The 19002-nt window shown below is 46.5% G+C and overlaps 1 protein-coding gene across 1 annotated transcript in view; it reads right to left on the bottom strand.

The window, feature by feature from the left end:
- The window catches only part of spryd3 (SPRY domain containing 3), a 54223-nt gene that overhangs the window by 21053 nt on the left and 14168 nt on the right, over window positions 1-19002 (bottom strand). Inside the window, exon 7 of the mRNA XM_060055992.1 lies at window positions 6593-6742. Coding sequence (XP_059911975.1) covers window positions 6593-6742 — 150 coding nt within the window. The remainder of the gene's footprint in view (window positions 1-6592; window positions 6743-19002) is intronic.

Genomic DNA, 19002 nt, shown 5'->3' with positions numbered 1-19002 from the left:
CACCAGAGGAAGACACAGGAGGAACCACCAGAGGAAGACAGAGGAGGAACCAGGAGAGGAAGACAGAGGAGGAACCACCAGAGGAAGACAGAGGAGGAACCAGGAGAGGAAGACAGAGGAGGAACCACCAGAGGAAGGCAGAGGAGGAACCAGGAGAGGAAGACAGAGGAACCACCAGAGGAAGACAGAGGAACCACCAGAGGAAGACAGAGGAATCAGAGGAAGACAGAGGAGGAACCAGAGGAAGACAGAGGAACCACCAGAGGAAGACAGAGGAACCACCAGAGGAAGACAGAGGAATCAGAGGAAGACAGAGGAGGAACCAGAGGAAGACAGAGGAACCACCAGAGGAAGACAGAGGAATCAGAGGAAGACAGAGGAGGAACCACCAGAGGAAGACAGAGGAACCACCAGAGGAAGACAGAGGAACCACCAGAGGAAGACAGAGGAGGAACCAGGAGACAGCGAGGAATGTGGCCACTGGTCAAAGACTCTGCTGGCTCCTCAATCTGCCAGGTTCAGATCTAGAGACACCAGACATCTGTGCATATCACTGAGGGTGGGGGCTACATGATGGAATGATTGATCAGGATGATCAGTGACTTGGGGGTGCACGCTTTAAACAGACAATATAAACTTAATTTTAAAATGACTATTGAGAGCATGTAGACCGCAGACGATAGATGGATGGTACTGGTTAATACAGTTTTTTAGAACTCTGTACATACATTTATGTCCATCCTCTGCATTAATCAGCACAATAAAAACAGCATCTATAACCCTGCTCAACAGCTGATGCGCAATACACAAGTTACACTTGAAACTGCTTCTGCTTGACACAACACCGCAAGTGTGAGCACACCAACACACTGGCTGGAATGAGGACAAGAAGCTGCTTGATTTCATTAGCCTGCCTTTCCAAACTGGGGCAGAGTAAACAAGTGGTGAGGTAGTGAGAGGAGAATAGTGCGGGCGGAGCAGAGATTCTCGTGGAAACAGATACCCCTCACCTATCACAGCCATCTATCTCTGGCAATACACCCAGCATCTAAAAATAACACTCCGACCGTGGATTACCTCAGGTCTGTGTGTGCGTGTGTGTGTGTGTGTGTGTGTGTGTGTGTGTGTGTGTGTGTGTGTGTGTGTGTGTGTGTGTGTGTGTGTGTGTTAAATGAAAGTTTGATCATGTTTGTCTGGGTGTGTATGGGGTTGGTTTGTTTGCCTAACCCCTTGTCATCAGGTTGAAGATCGCTAGCTTCCAACAGAGATTGGATCTGTGGGGGCGGAAGATTAAGACACCCTGAATGTGACGGGAACACATCTAGTGTGAATGTTAGTGTGGTGGTATGCATGTTTAAAAAGGTGACCACATACCAAAGCGTACTAGGGTCAAATTGCATGGATTTGCTTTACTTGACACAAATGGTCAGGGAACCTTGACTGTAAAAACGATGCTGAATTAACTTTAACCCAGTATACTAGAGTACAGAATACAGTCTACTAGAATCAACCGTGGCTGGTACCCCTACCACTGGAACACACTTAACACTACACGTTACCCTTTACTATACCTCATCACTTATTATTACTTATAACTTCTGTTTTAGTTTTTTACTTTAATTATTACTTACTTTATTTTATTATTATTATTACGATCTGTTACTTATTTTTACATATTTGTATTCACTTTATCTTGTATTGTTGCTGCTATGTGGCTTTTGAGTAATCAAGCCTAAGAATTGTACTCTTGTGTACAAAAATATGTAATAAAACTAGCACTCATTCTGAATCACCTCTTCATTGCTGGCTGGGCTGATGTGCATTCATGTTTCTTTGTTGACAAGCTGCCAGATCAGGGGACTTGGCAAAGACATGGCCCTTTTGTTCTTTAAACAAACAGACCTGAGCAGTAATGAACAGTCACAAGTTGTTGAATCTTTCCTCATGGAAGGAAGTGGAAGAGTGACTGCTTTTCCCAGGATTCCTGTCCCACGGCAAACCATGGCAGAGGAAACCGCAAGGCCATACCCCGTAAGCGGAGCCGGAATGAAACGTAGGTCTGCACCCGTGCGTCTCTTAAGAAGATAGAATACCAGCTACGTGAGGAGCAGCACACAGGGAGAACCCAAGCGAGGGCTCTGGTTACCAACGCACTGTGAGACCCTGAGGCACGGCTGTTCCACTACCCAACCCCCCCCCCCCCCACCGCGCTCCTGTTGCTCTGCGCTTTGAGGTGACCAGGTTAACCCCGTGCCCCCGCCACCGGGCCCCGCCTGCCCGGCTCCAGTCACCGCCACTCACCACTCCCCGCGTCTCACACCCTAGCAACCACTGTTTGTACCGGATGCACCTCAGCCAGGATACCAAGCACATGCATGCTGTGCATACGTCTAGATGTTTATCTGAGGAGGAAATTGGGTGTGGGTGGGGGTGGGGGGGGTCACAAAAGGCTCAGGAATTGCAGCAGGGTATAACAAATCTTTTATTACTCACACGACATCCCCACAACCTTGCAAAGAACTATGGTACCATAGTCCATCCTTTCATGCTTGAACATATACATTATATATATGTTCTAGTTTCCAGATCCTCAACCCTGTTTCAGTCCCCTCACCATAGATTGCTAAATTGCTAAATAAGCATTGCTAAATAAGCATTTAAACATTTATTCGAACGATACATTACAATTATCTTTATCGGTTCTCGTCAAATCCCAATTCTAAATATACCAGTCTTGGCATCAAATGCCTCACAAGGCCCATACCAACACCCTGCATCGGCCAACATAGTGAATCAATACGAGAGTTAACCCTCACATGAAAAGCAGTGAGTGTTCAAGGTGTTGCACTGCTCTGATACAACACAAACACCTCAGTGGAAGCTCCCAGAGAAAAAAAGCGATGGGAGGGAGACAGAAAGGGAGCCAGATGGAAGAGAGACAAGGGAAATAGAGAGAGCAGGAGGGACTGGACTTGTCATAGCATGGTACATGGACTCTTGTGGTGAAGTGGAGAGCATATAGAGCTCGAGACTTTAGCCAGAAACCAAGAATCAGAGACAAAGAGCCCGAGGCAGACTGCAATGACTTGGAGGGGAGTGGAGAGCGGATGGGTTTGTGCTTGGCTCTCTGGGGCCGGGCACCATGAGAAGGGGCTTGAACACCCAAAGAACTGCTCCTGCTGTGGAGTAAACAGTCGTTAAAAGAGGCCTTCAATCTGCTGCTTCGTCACCTCTGATGGCCTTTGACTTAATGTCTTTATAATGAATCCCAGATGCAGTGTGAGGCGGAGGAAAGTTCTGGCTGAAGAGGCGGAAACGGGACTCGAGTTATCACCATTAAGAGTCTTCCTCGCCGTCTGCCCTTCTAACTTTTCGAACGCAGTCTGCGTCTTGAAGTGGTGTGTTGTATGCAAATATAGAGAATGCAGAGTGCGAAGTGCAGAGTGTGTGTGTATGTGTGTGTGTGTATGCGTCTGGAAAACGTGTGTGTGTGTTTGTGTGTGTGTGTGTGTGTGTGTGTGTGAATGTGTACATTTAAAAGTTTGACGTCTTAAAAGGAAAACTATGCTCAAACTATGCGCAATTTTGCCTGCAGCAAGGTGGCAAGAGTTTGCAAGTGGATATAAAACCAATGAAAATAACAGCCATGTAAATGTGGCCGATTATTCAGCGTTTTATTCAGAAATTAGATGGACTAGAATTGTTTTTTTTCCTTTTTTTTCTTTTGAAACGCCTGTGGGATTGCCGGGGACAGTCCTGGTAAGGGTCCTAAATGATAAGACTTTTGAGGGTTTGTTTCAGTCCCAAGGTCGTCACTGATCAGTTGGCCTTACATATGAGGAGTTAACAGGCTCACCTTAATGGTACGCAAAGCATACACAAAACACGCCTGTGGACTAACAGTTCATTAGTCCTAATGTTTGTTCTTCCCTCGTATAAGCATGCCATTTTCATCAAGTGTATCTACTTTTAACCTCCTCCGTGAGCTGTTTCATAGACCGCCGCTAGAGCATTTCATCCCAGCAATAAGGAGCATCCTCCATCATCGGCCCAGCGCAGAGAACCAGCCCACCTTTGGGAATGACCTAACGTCGGTGGCGATGAAGGGCTATGAAAGGCTGTTCTGTTGGTGGGCAAACAACAGCATCAGTAGGGGGAACCGCAGCTCAAAATGCCTAGAGGGTGATGCGGTGCTGTTACTGCTGCATGGTGTATACAACCACCTGGAGAAAGGCCAATGTGAAGATGGGGTTTAAGCGCCTATAGGAGCCACATCCAAGGTGTACGCTCCGTGGGGTTTGACTCCCGGTTTGACCTGGTTGACGCTCTGTGTTGATGTTCCCCAATGTTTGTACTATGCAGCTGCTTGAAGCAATGAATGATCCGTGCGATCGTCTCCGGTTTGCAACACGTTTATTTCCTCACCATGACACCAATTGCACGTGAAGACATTCAGATAGATCCTCAGTGACATAACAACTGTAAACATGGTACTACTAGCGATCAAAAACCGTATGCCCTTACAGGGTCAAACAACAGAGGTAACCCAAATGACGTACCGTTTATACCTGTGCCCGCAATAAGGCAGCGACACTCAGTGGTAAACACATTACAACATAAATGGAAAACAGGAAAAATGGCTCTTACAGCGCATTCTAACAGCCTCACCTGAGGGGGAGAAAACTTCTCCAATGGACACTAACCCACGGCTGATCTATGGGTCCCTTAAGTCCTCCGTTGAATGTAGCAGGTGCTTAGAGTCAATGGTCACCTCATCTTCAACACAACCACCTCCACTGACTCCTTCTGTTGTGAACCGCCCACGATCCCACCGGTGACAATCAATGGCAAGAACATCCAGAAGGTGGGGGCACATCACTAGCTGGGAGCCACCATGGGCCACTCGCTCACCTTGTAAAACCAATAGTGAAACTATTGGTTTTTCTATCTTCTCATCATTTCAACGTCCACCTCAATCCCCTCAACAAGACCACTGCCACGAGCAGCAGACGATGGCGCTGGACTCCAGGCCCTCAGCGACCGTCACAGCAGACATCCGCTAAAGACGGGGCGGCTTAGGTCAGGAGGTGGAGCGGGTGGCTCTGAAACCGGAAGGTTGCTAGATTGATCCCCAGCTCCTCCTAGCTGAGGAGCGGTGGTTGACGCCGCCGTCGGTGTGTGTATGAACCGCTGTAAGGTGCTTTATAAAAGCGTCTGCTAAATGCCGTAAAAGATCAGACACAACATCAGACACAACACGTTCTGCACCATCATGGCCACCCCCCCTCAGGACGAAGATCACACCCATGCACAACCAAGCGTACCATACCAACTTTGGTCCCCACCTCTATCAGAGTAGTGAGAGTACAAGTTCGAACCACTTGAGTGGACCCCCACAGATCAGACTAGGACTCTCATACTGGTATGTTGTCCGTCACTGGAACTCGTACAATGTTCGTACCAAGTTCCCAACGGAAGGATTTGAAATTAATGTGTATGTGAGGCAGGAATGAGGCCTTCGGGAGATTTCAGCCCAGGTGAAATTTAAGTTTTGGCAGGGTTAAATTGAGCTGAATGCATACATTCCATCAGTGTTTTTTCTTTATACGATTCGTCATTTAAGTTATAAAATATTGATCGATCGATTAGTGTATTGAAGAGCCCAATACCAGAGATCTTTATCTCCAGGAAAAAGTTATAGACTAGACATGACCCTTCTGTCTCCTGCATATTGGCAGGGCTACCCTAGCATCTTAGCATGGGCAGATTTCATACGTGAAACAGAGCAATGTATTCAAGATGTATACAACTGCTTGCTGCACGCTTCAGGAACGGGCAGAGTTGAATCTTTAATCTTGTTTTATTATTAATGAAGCGGTTAAGTTCTGACCCTGGGAGACATTTCTGGCTGCTTTCCACAGGTCTTGGCAGTGGCTTATATTTCACATTCATAACCGTTTCAAGGCTAAACTTGCAGGGCGTACAAAATATAAAATGGTGAAAACAGTAAACAGACCTTGTGAAAGAAGCCATCTATCACCAGGCGTTTCTCCTCAAATGTGACTCCGGAATGTCCCCACAAACTAGCCCTGGAGAAGTGCCCTGCTCTCACTGGGAACACTAGAGAGAGCCTTCGCCCGTCTCCAAACACATGCTTCATAGGAATGGCCTGGACCGTCTCCATCCTTGTCCGCAGTCACTCTGGCTCCCCGTCATGTGCATCGATCCCCGTTCAGTTTGTTCCTTTAGTCAATGGGAGCCACATGTGCATTCTTTGGAAAAGAGACCGTGGCTCAAATTAGATGTGCTAATATTTTTCTAATTGATTTTTCCCTCATCTCAGGGAGGCATGCCCTTAAGAGAGGACAATGGCTAACGACTCTGCAGCTTTCAGGACTATTCACGCATTTGCTCCTACGAGTTAAATTTTTAATTTCCAAGCAAACTGACTGTGTGCAAAATAGGAACCATGAATCTTGAATAACCATAGCTTTGTGCCAAAAATTGAAAAAAGACTTGGCAAGACTGTTGTTGTTGTCGTAGCTTGAAGTGCCTTGACACCCTCCCTGCACAGAGTTCCTAGAAAGCTTACCCTCCTCGCCAGGCCCAAGGCGATGTAGCATTTCTCCCCGGCGTCCACGATCTCCACCTCAAAGTAGTGGCAGCGCGTGGTGAGCGGCTGGCGGGCCTGGGCCAGGCCCACGTCCATGATACTCTTCCCCTTGCCAACGTACTCCAGCAGCTGGGGACATTGGGACAGGGGGAACAGATAGTTAGACCCTCTAGGGCAGGGGTTCTCAAAGTTTTGACAACTGAGGGCCAATTTAGGAACCCAAAATTTGACTGAGGGCCGCCAAAGGAAAAAAAAATTTGGCGGGAAACGCCGTCAGCATCCCAGTGGTGAAAAAAAACATTGCACCCGCACCGTGGACCTCTGGGAGTGAGGTCAAGTGAGGTCTAAATCATGAAACTGAGGTTCACCCTTTCAAAGTAATGTACAGCCGGATTAAAACTAAAAAATGTAAAAGGATTTAATTGAAGGCTAGAGAGAGTCGAATTTTCGACTAAATTAATATTGATTAAAAAAAAAAAATAATAATAACTTACATAATTATGTATGTCATTGCGGGCCGCCATTGGCCCGCGGGCCGCACTTTGAGAACCAATGCTCTAGGGTAATGTCTCATGCAATGTTAAAGACACATGGCACAGTTTGCAAGGTATTGGGTGCCAGTAGCTCAGGGTGACTGGTAACCAGTTTGCCAGCTCGATCCCAGGCTCCTCCCAGTGTCGAGGTTCCCCTGAGCAAGACACCCAACCCTGACTGCTCCTGACGAGCTGGCTGTCGCCCTGCGTGATTGACTCCACCGGCGGTGTGTGAACATGGGAATGAATGGTTGTAGGTCGCTTTGGATAAAAGCGTCTGCTAAATGACCTAAATATAATGTAAATTTATTCAAAAATTGGTTAGATCACATGACATCAGTTTGATCCAATCGATAAACTGCAAACTCATTCGGCTTCACCCGTCATTAGAGGACCTACAGACAGATTGTTTGAACAAGACACCACGACGAAGACATCTCTGTTATATCCTAGCCTACTGGCTGGTTATTCTTTTGGCTTTTAATTAAAACATGAAACTCCCCTTCTCCTACAATGGCTGTGTTCAACACCAGTGATCAAACCTAATGTTGTGTCCACCCATCCAGAAACATGTCCGAGGCAAACAGGCACCCAGACAGATTGGCCATTAACAAAGCTAGTCCAAACCTCTCAGCACAGGTTGAGACTGGAGGCTGGATGAACAGGGAGCAGAGCACTAATGGGCGAGTGTCAATTGAGTAGGTGGGCAGCGTTGGAAGCAACAAATCCTTTGGGCTCAGTGAATTTTCCATGACATGTTAACGCATGTGCATGGATGTGAGAGGATGTGTGTAATGGGGGAGCATTCGGGCCCAGTTTGAAAGGCAAGAAGTACACACAAGGTGGGAGTGGACAAAACGACTTTTTGCTTCCAAAACAAAATTGTGTGTGTGTGTGTGTGTGTGTGTGTGTGTGTGTGTGTGTGTGTGTGTGTGTGTGTGTGTGTGTGTGTGTGTGTGTGTGTGTGTGTGTGTGTGTGTGTGTGTGTGTTACATCTTACTTCAAAAGACAAATAAAGTAACTTTACCAGTCCCTTGAGGTTTCATAAACCTGCTTAGTTATTCCTGATGCTTGGGGATCAATTGAGGACTATGAAAACATTTTTAACACTAGGATGAGTTGTGATAGGATGAGTTAGTGATACCCTACACCCAGGCTCACACCCTCATGGAGCCTCATGCTCACTGCCCTATGAGTAAATGATGGATGAGTTAGTGATACCCTACACCCAGGCTCACACCCTCATGGAGCCTAATGCTCACTGCCCTATGAGTAAATGATGGATGAGTTAGTGATACCCTACACCCAGGCTCACAACCTCATGGAGCCTCATGCTCACTGCCCTATGAGTAAATGATGGATGAGTTAGTGATACCCTACACCCAGGCTCCGCCCCCTCATGGCGCCTCATCCTCACTGCCCTAAGAGTACATGATGGATTCATTGTATTGCATTCATGGTATAGTTTGTTATCCTTTTGAATTCCGAAGACTCGATCTGCAGGAGTGTTTCCGTAATCAATATTTTGCCTTACACTCTGAAGTCCCTGTTGTCTGAGAGACGTCAACACAGAGACATACTGTGGAGGGCCTTGACGCTGAAGACCCTCCACAAGGGGAAAGGGGATCAGACTTTATACTGTGGAGGGCCTTGACGCTGAAGACCCTCCACAAGGGGAAAGGGGATCAGACTTTATACTGTGGAGGGCCTTGACGCTGAAGACCCTCCACAAGGGGAAAGGGGATCCGATTTTTTTGGGAGAAGTTATTGACAATAAGGATTATCAAGCCCACTGACTGGCATGATTGGCCATTGCAAGTTTGCCAGCTACAAAGGAAGACCAAACCTCTCCCCTCAAGGAAGGACTGTGCCGGGAAGACTTATGTTGGATTTCCACTCTCCTTGCCCTCACCATTTTCTACAAAACCACTGTTACTTTTGAAGTCACACCCTGGCTCTTGTGGTCTGTTTCAAAACCAAGTAGGCCTCGATTCAATCAAAGGGCCATTTATGGTGGAGAATGCATACATTTTGACTTGTGGGGACTTTAGAGTGGAAACAAGTTAGCACAGGCCTGCTGAAGCCCCTCTACAATGGAGGGTGCTTTGACTACCCTGCTCCAGAGCCAAGCTGATCTCCAGGCCGCCCTCAGGGAGTGGTGCCAGCTGGCGAGAGCCCCCCAGGAGCCCCCCTTCAGTTTAGGACTGACTCAACTTTCTACTGAAGATGACGTAGAGGCCTTGCGAAACCCTTAGAGAGAACAACCGCCCGGGAGAAGTGGCCTGCAGCTACCCCATCTGAGTGGGGAGGCCCAGAGGGTTTGTCGAGATCCGACGGCTCCGGACGCTGCTAATTATGCTACCCTCAAAGCGACCATCCTCGCCCACTATGGACAAAGTATCCACTCATAGGAGGTGCGACCCCACTCAGCCTCCCCGGGCCAAGTTGGTCAACCTTGCACGCCTGACCCAGAGTTGGTCCCCCCCCGTTAATGGCTGCTGATGCACCGTTGCAGAAGGGTATAGTCTCCGGATGCTTAATAGTATGCTGCCTAGACCAGCCCAAATAGTTTGGATGTGCTGGTGGAGCTGTTGGAGAACCACCAGGTGACGTTGTGGAAATGTTGCGTACCAGCAAACCTGGTAAGTCCCAAGGGCCACCCAGGTTGATTTGAGGCCCCGTCGGGGGCCTAGTAAAAAGGACTCGCCGGCCAGATGTTGAGAAGGAAGATTGTTGTTGACGAGAAGAACTTGGATCAGCCTCTTCCCTATGACAGGATTCTCCCCCTTCCAGCTGTTCTGTGGTCGGAGACCTAGAGGGATGCTCGACATAGGGAAAGAGGCCTGGGAACAGCACCACCCCGCAGGTCAGTCATTGAGCCTGTGGAACAGATGAAGACCTCAATGGCTATGGTCTGGCCCATCTTTTGGCACCATTTGTAGAAAGCGCAGGAGCACAGTTATATAAAAGAGGTGCCCAGGTAAGCGAATTCCTGGGCACCTGTTTTTTTATTTAAGTTTCGGGAAATATACCACATAAACCTTTTTAAGACATGCCTAGAACCTGTGCATCCCCAATTGTCAGTCCGTTAACATAACTCCTCAGATCACTGCAGAATTCTCAATTGGTCACCAGCTTTCACCAAACCAGAGGCAGGACCTCAAAGCACTTCTGAACAGGGGGCCACATCGTTAGTCCGCCTTCGGCCACACCTCATCCCTGGGACTCGTGGCAGCTCAATCAGGGAGGAGGTGAGGATGATACTGGAACTCGGATCGATGGAGGAATCTCAAGGCTTGGGCCAGCCACATTGTCATCGACCCAAAACCTGATGGTACTCTAAGGTTTTGTAACTTCAGGACGCCAACCCCATACCCCTTGTTGATGAACTGAGCGACTAGGAACGGCACCATTTATCAGCACGTATGTCCTGGCCTGAGGTTATTGGAACGTTCCCCTTTACGAAACAGGCCAAGGAGAAGACAGCGTTTTCAACCCCAGATGTACCATACCACCACTAAGTCCTGCCCTTTGGAGTACATGGAGCGCCCCCTACAGCCCAGCGGATGATGGATGTAGTCCTGCGACCCCAACAAGAGTACGCCGGAGCCTAGCTGGATGACATCGTCATCCATTGACTGGGCCTCCCGTCTGGAGCGGTAAGAGGCTGTCAGCGGGGCCCTACGGAGAGCAGGATTGACAGCCAATCCAAATAAAAATGCAAGTTGGGGGTTGAAGAGACAGAATATCTGGGATACGTCATCGGGAGAGAGAATGTCAAGCCACAACAGAGCAAGGTGGAACATATCACAGCCTGGCCCCGTCCTACTGCTAAGAAACATTTAAAATCTCTCCGGGGTTCGGTTTGCTATGACCAGAAATGTCCCCATCAGTTTGCTTCCACTGCAGATTTTTAACGGCTCTCGTTCTCCAAACAGACGCCTCAGAGATGGGGCTAGGGGCGGTCCTGTCACAGGTCCGCCCACAGTAGTAAGTTATGAAACATTAGCAAATGTACTTTATTGATGAGAAGGAATGCTGGCCCGAATGGCCAGGCATCAGCCAAGATACTATTTGTTGGTTAGGAAGAACACCCTTGTTACTGATCCTGCTCATCTTAATTGGATATCAGTGAACAAAGATAAAATCGCAGAGTCACTTGACGGTTCCTGGAGCTACAGGACTTCCACTTCAGAGTGGAACAATGGTCTGGTCTATTTTAAATAAAGCCCCTGTTACTTTTGAACCCATCTAAAACCCGCCTGTTGTCTGTTTCGACAACGAAGTAGACCAATGTTCAATCAAACACTCGCACCGGATGACATTAATTACTTTTAAGACTCAACACCTGCCTACATTTCCAAGCTACCTCTATCTACCTCACACCAAGTCACTCAGGTCATCCAACCCACACCTGTTGGCTGTATCTTCTCCTCTTCTACCACCACTGCATAGACCCTCTGTACATATTATTTATTTTATTTGTGTTCTTACACATCTGGAACAATGTCCCCCTACCATCAGATCAACCGTCTGTTGATTGCTATATGAAACGGGTCAAAAACCAACTGTTATAGGATTGCCCGGCTGCTGAATGCTTACTTTGTTATGCGTCTCCTGTGCGCCAAGTTTGTTTGTACTTTTTAATGGATTCTCTTAGTCAGTTTTTTCCTTTGTTTTCTGTATCTTTATTGATGTAACGCACTTCGTTATCTGTAAAAAAAAAAAAAAAGGGTTTAAGTGCTGTAGAACTAATTCTTACTTAAACCACATAACATCGTAAAAAAAATCCTAATATTGCATCTACATTTTTAATAATTTTTTAGTACTGTGAGGCCCGTTCCGATCAGTCCCTGATTAGAAGCACAGGGTTCAAACTGCAGTAAGAAGGTACTAAACATGTACAAGCACTATAGTCTGCTTTATATATATATATATATATATATATATATATAAACAGGATAAACAGGCCTGGATCTCTCAAACTCAATGGTAAGCAGGAGTTCTCCATCCGTTGGCCTCCCCATTATTGGTCTGATATCATGCTTGTACCTGGAGGTTAAAGGACTCCACACCTAGATTACAGATGAATGCCTATCATGGACCTAACCATATGTGGTGCTCCAGATAAACACTCATAATCCCGGGTTAGAAAACAAAACCGAGACATCTTTTGTTAACTGCTCTCCTCTTTTGTGTGGTTCCTCCTCCGCCCCCACGGTCGTGTCCAGACACCTCCCTCCTGATCATCAAGGAGGGGCGGGGGAAGCGGTTTCATTGTGAGGAGCATCACTCACCCCTTCTCTCTGCTCCCGTACCGCTGAGTAATGGAGAGAGGAAGGGTGTGAGGGTGAAGGAGAGCGAGGGAGACGTAGCCTTGGGCTAAGCATGCCTCACTGGGATGCTGACAGACCCAGGTATCCACGCCTGTTGTTCTGCTACTAGCTGTCACCCTCCTCCTCCCCCTACCCCCCCCCCTCATCCCCCCTTCTCAATGTCCTCCTCTACCTCCTCCTCTTTCCCCACCTCCTCCTCCTCCTCCTCCACCCCCTTCTCACAGTCCTCCTCTTCCACCTACTCCTCCCACCCCCCCCCCCCTTCTCACTGTCCTCCTCCTCCTCCTCCTCCTCCTCCTCCTCCTCCTCCTCCGCCTCCTCCTCGTGGGGAGGCGTGTGCAGGGCCATGTTTTGTTGACCCGCTGCCGGGGCAACCCGTGTTAACGCCCAGAGAAAAAGGTCCAGTTTCCTGTCTTGCCTAATGGGGGAGCAATAGAAAGGTGAACCTTCGGAGGCTCTGATGTGGTGTTCCAGACGAGCCCGGGCCCCGTCTCCCTGCAGCGCTGCCACCGGGCCTTCCAGGTCCATCTTAGTTTGGTGTTATTGTAAACGCCTTATTGATATAAGGCCATTAACCCTTTCAATTGAATAGCTCTTCCTGTATCGTTAACAGATCTATAAATTAATCAAATTCGTTTTACTATTGGATTTTAAATTTCATAATTAAGAAAAGTCTAAATTAAAGAGTTATATAGACTGCACAGTTTACAACAACGCATTAACCTGCTCTTTCCGATCAATTAAACTATTTACATAAGAAACAATGATTCAAGTTATTCTGGAAATATTGGAGCCGGTTTTGGCCCGAAGACAGGAGCTTGGATTCCCTGTTCTGATGCAGCTCTCACTGGAGTGATATCAACTTTTCCGGTTGTTTTATCTGCAACTTGAGAGCAGGAAGAATTTTTGATTGACTGAAACAAATGCATAAAAAAAGTTCTAATGCTGCATCGAGGTAGAATGCTCTCTCTGTAGTAAACGAAAACCTGAAAGATCAAGTTTGCACCAAGGCATCTACAAGAGATACATAGGATCTCTTGTAGATGTTTTTTGTATTCAATACCTACACATTAGTCACACCCAACATCACAGTTTGCATGCAATATGGGAGTCTCTTGTTGCGGGGTTGTCCTTGTTCAAACTAGGGTAAGGAGTTACCCTAGTTTGGCACATTGTTGTTACAAAACAACCTGTGTCAGACATGTGCCAACACAATATGTAAACCATTATGACCGTCATTACGTCATTATGACCGCAACAGCTAATACATGAGGTTAGGTTAGGTGAACCCATAGGTACAATTAAAAGACAAGTTGATATTAGGCTAGGTGCAATTAGCATGCCTTACGGCCACATCCCCGCCCGTGTCCCAACAACTCTTTATTTATTTAAAAAGCGTCTGGAGGAACAATGGCTACCCTTTTCCCTCCATTTACAGGCGGTTGATTATGAAGAAGCTGTAAATGGCAAGCATTCTAATTACTTCAAAGATGTGCGTCAAACGGCGGCCGCAGGCCACACCTGGCCGGCCACAGACCGCACATTGCCGGCCACAGACCGCACATTGCCGGCGACAGACCGCACCTGGCCGGCCGCCCTCACCGACTGCCATCCCACAGGGAATGGGGGATTTAACTAACTATGTCTGGCCCTGATAAACCTATTCACCGGTTATATGGAAACAACTAACTATGTCTGGCCCCTTGATAAACCTATTCACCGGTTATATGGAAACAACTAACTATGTCGGGCCCCTTGATAAACCTATTCACTGATTATGTGGATTCAACTAGCCCAGTGCCGTATTTGCATAGTAAACACAATTAAAGAACAAGTAACAATTACAAATACTACTGTAGCAGAGTAAAACCTATTGCATTCAAATAATATAAAATCCTCAGCTGTAGAAATATTACTATATTAATCAAGGCAATGTAGAAATGTCCAAAGGGCACTGATCGGTTCCCTCACTGTGATCAAGTGCTTGGTAATTGGTTGTAGTTTACACCAACAGTGTAATCAGTACTCTCATACTGATGGATTTAAGAGGTGTCTTACCCTGGTGTGTGGCTCAGCTGCTACCACTGACGTCTTTGAAAGGGTTCAAATACATTAACAAATAAATGATGACATTATCATTGAGGACCAGATTGATCCAGTGGGAGGTTGCCATTAAAAGATGTCTGGGAGTGCTAAATGTATCAAGCAGTTCAATTTGCATTATATTTTGTTGTGCAAGAATGTGCAAGCTACAACAGCTGCAGTGTTTAGGAGAAAACACTGTTTTATTTCGAAAAGTCCAGGTTGAATTATGTTGTCCACAAAGGACTGGGATGCTTATCATAGAGTATATTTGGAAAAGGAAGAACTTATGTCCATAAAACAATGCCATCTCAACTCGAGAAGGCATTACAGTCCTCAAATGAAGGTACACATATTAAGGATACAAAAGAGTGCCCTGCTTAAGCTCAACATTTAGTAAAAAGTATGGTTTGGCTCTCAAACTCATGACTATTCCACAAGAGTAATGTCCATTATATCTCCAACATTGTCTATGAGATAAGTATTATAACCTAGTCCTCAACACTTTTGTTTTTGTCCCTCACATCATAAGTGAGGGACAAACCTGAACAAAATTATTCTGTCCTCTTCAATGTGAATGAAGCCTGCAGCAGAAGATTCCCCACTAATGTGTGCTTGTGAGGCATACCTCCCAAAGCTATAGGTGATGATAGCTGCTAGCAGAGAGGATGCTTCTAAACACACAAATCTGTCAGTGGTTTCTGACAGACTCTCACTGTGACGCAGCCGTTGCCTGTGCAAGAAAACTCGGAGTCAAGGGCAACTCCAAGAACAGAGGGAACACAAATAGGAGTGCTGCGAGGGGAAACTGATGACGTGGGTCTTGCAGAAGAGCAAAAGCATGTCTCGATACTGGCGTGTACTTCGACTGTAACAGGCAAACAACTTCCAGTGGTTTCCTGTCGCGGGCGATTGCAAATTGAGTTTTTCCTTCCCTCAGCCTGAGCATGGGAAGCAATTAACAAACAATTACGCAATAAACCTTCTGCCTTTAAAATATGGAGACGTCACATTTTCAAAACTAGGACTAGCTGTCAGAAGACAAACAGCTGAAGCTGAAACCTATTCCCTGTTGTTGAAACGCCAGGCCAGTTCTATCCAGCCAGCCTCCCAGTCATCCTGGCGGTGTCAGTCCTTACAGTATGCCTAAAGGTGAGTCACCCTGGCTTCCTCTTTCTCACGCTGCTCAGTTCCTACAGCCCAAAACAACCGGAATACTGTCCTTAGCAGGATGGGAACCCGGGCCCTTAGCGGGAAGGGGGCCCGGGCCCTTAGCAGGACAGGCTGGTGGGGAGCACGTGCACGATAAAAGGCTAACTAATCATAGTTAGCGTCCTATTGATGACATGGTTCAATTGAGCTTTTCTTTGACTCATCCTTTCATTAGGGAAATAATAAGTACCTGTAAACCAAGTTATAAATGCTAGAAATAATGTATTAGAATGACTTGAAGTGGACCTGGTCAAAGAACCAGTCAAAAGAGTCCAAACCAGGGCCTTGATGAGTCACTTGATAGCCCTTAATACCGGAGGCGACCGGTGCAGGAGTGGTGGTGAGGCTCCCAGGAGACAGTGCTTCTACCTGCTACTTTGTACACACATGCCGAGGCGTAGGGGGGGGCGCTAAGGGGTAGGCCTGGGCCATTTGGCCTAAAAATAGAATCTCAAATTTTTCTAACCAAACCCAAATATCGATTTTAATAGATTTTGAAAAAAGTTGAAAAATATACATATTTTTGGAAGTTTGGTTTTTATTTCAAGAATAACAATGATAAACAAAAGCATAATAAACAACACACATCACCCACTCTGCTGCGCGTCTCAGTTTAAGATGTTGGAATAAATGTGATGTGCTGCTGCTTATGGTTGCCTAATACTTTAAGCAAACCCTACACTCACTTTATTCAGTGCATGCTGCCAGGTTGATATCTAACCTTTGTTTTTTTACCTAAAAATAAATAAAATCAATATATATATATACATATATTTTTTTTATAATCGATTTTCTTTTAAAAAAATCGTCCTCAACCATTAATTCCAATTGCGATGAAAAAATTGTATTAATCGCCAACCTCTAGTTAGGACAGGAGCGCCCAAGAGAGACTCAAGACTCACCTGTTCAGAGTTCAGGTCCTAGACTCTGCATAGCCACCCCCCCCCCCCCCCCCCCCTGCTCATTGTAAGGCGTACTTAGTTATAGTACTTAGTTTTGTAGCATCTTAGCCTAGCTATCTTTGTTTGTCTACAGGGAATGGGTTACCCTAGTGATTGTTCATGCTCTGCACTTGGTTCTTTGAACATCCTTACTGTACCGACAGAGATATGTTGTTTCACCTTCTTCTGACAAATGTTCTTATTGTAAATCACTTGGATAAAAGTGTCTGCTTAAATGTAAGATAGATGTGCACAGCTAGGGAGTGAGCTGGGGGAACTGATAAGAGAGAGGTGCCCTCGCCCGCCTGCCCATTCACTCATCCGCAACTGAGGGGATTAGGTTGGCAGGCAAAGCTACTGCCACGGCAACCGAATGCAGACGATCACTGAGTTGTGTTCGCTCTGAGCCGCACGTATGCAGTGGGCCAGCAGCCGTCTCACAGGCACAACACAGCCAGTCCCCTAATCCGGCTATTCAACTGAAACAGCAGTGGGTGACACGGACGTGACATGGTCCGGGGACTAGGGTGGATGAGGAACATGCAATAAAGTCTTACCGACCTCAAGCACCTGCGTGCCAAGAGTTTATTGTGAGAGGGCCTTAAAGCTTAGAAAAATTCATATTACTTTAACAACAATGCTAATAGTTCATAATTAGTAGTTTGGTTGCAGTGCGAGCTACACGTTTGTTTTATTTTTATTTTTTAATTGCCATCATATCAACTGCCATACGAACGCTTTGCGCGTGTGTCGGAAAATTCACACCCCGAGAAGTTGTAAACATTGCGGGTAGCCAGGAGGCGGGACTTCTGCACTTCAGCACCGCCCACTGCAGTCTGACGTCACACTGTTACGGAAGTATGGTTTGAGAGCAAACAAGCCGTTTCACGCACTGGATTGTTCTAGCCTAACAGACATAAAACGTGTATTCATACGTCATATAACAGTCTAAAGGGAAAAGTCTAAATAGCATGATATCACCCCTTTAATAGAGATTGATTGACATCAAACATCGAGATTGCCGCTGAAAATAAACTTATGATCAAATAAAAAAAGAAAAGACAGTATTTATATTTAAAACCTTTATCATTATAATAGTATTATAATAGTCAGCCCGGGGCCCCAGTCACGGCCGTGGGTGACGCCCAGGGGGAGCTGACCTGGGGGTCCTCCAGCAGCCTCGAGAAGGAGGGTCCCCGGGATGCACAAAGACCACAGTTCAAAGGTATTACATTCAAAGGCCATGCACTTCTTGGCAGTATTGGGCATAGACTACCGGGAGGGGCCATTCAGTCCCGCCCTCAGGGGCCAGGTATGGAGAGGGTCTGCTGCTGGTTTAAGGAAGGTTGAGCAATAGCGGCGCCCGCAACTCAAACTCTAGGGCTTCATAACGTGTGAACCAATGGTCCACTTCACAGAAGCTACGTCCATATATTTTCACACTCCATCATCCTGTTCTAAAACTACTGTCTTGACATGCATCATAAACAAAGGCAAGAGCTAATTAGTCAGGTTAAAACATCAGTTCCCATGCAGGTGACCCAATGCAACCAAATTCTCTTTCCCTTTCAAAAGGTTTTTACATAGTGGCTGATCAAACTAGAGCCGTCCCTAGGCTAGCATCACCGCCGGTCCCATAGTCAAAGCTCTAACCCTGGATTGAGACACCAGTGCAACTCTTTCAGAACAAACTGAGCCACCGAAGGCAGAGGAATTGAATTAAAACTCCATTTACGTTATGTATGAATATGTGCAGTATGAGATGAGATCAGTATTCATAGCCTTGAGGAAATTGGCCTTCAGAAGTCAAACGACGATGACAAGATGAAACCATGGCATTCATTGGGAAGGTTCTTGAGCCAAGAGTGAAGACGAGGCTTTACCAGAGGTGCATCCACCCACTGACATAAAAACCTTGAGAGGATTCTGAGACATGTAATACACTTGTTTGGAGGATCACCAATATTTTAATTCTAAAGGCAAACATGATAACTATGGACTAAAACTAAAAAGGGCGGACGCAGATGCATCACAGTCGTAAGTTATCCAAACCATTGAGGCCGTGTCGGCCGAGAATGTGATGGAGAACATCTGGATGGGAAGGATGAGAGGTGGGATCTGATGGCCACTGATCTCAACAGTGTGGCTGCCGCCTGCAGTGTCAACTGTTGAGGAAAGCAAAGCCATAGCTCAGACAAGTCCCTACCGTGGTGCTCAAACCCTTTGCTCAAACAAGTCACTACCGTGGTGCTCAAACCCTTAGCTCAAACAAGTCATTACCATGT

This window comes from Gadus macrocephalus, chromosome 1, assembly GCF_031168955.1.
Source record: "Gadus macrocephalus chromosome 1, ASM3116895v1".
NCBI lineage: Eukaryota > Metazoa > Chordata > Actinopteri > Gadiformes > Gadidae > Gadus > Gadus macrocephalus.
Note: the sequence above shows the minus strand (reverse complement) of the source record. Positions and strands in the feature narration are given on the sequence as shown.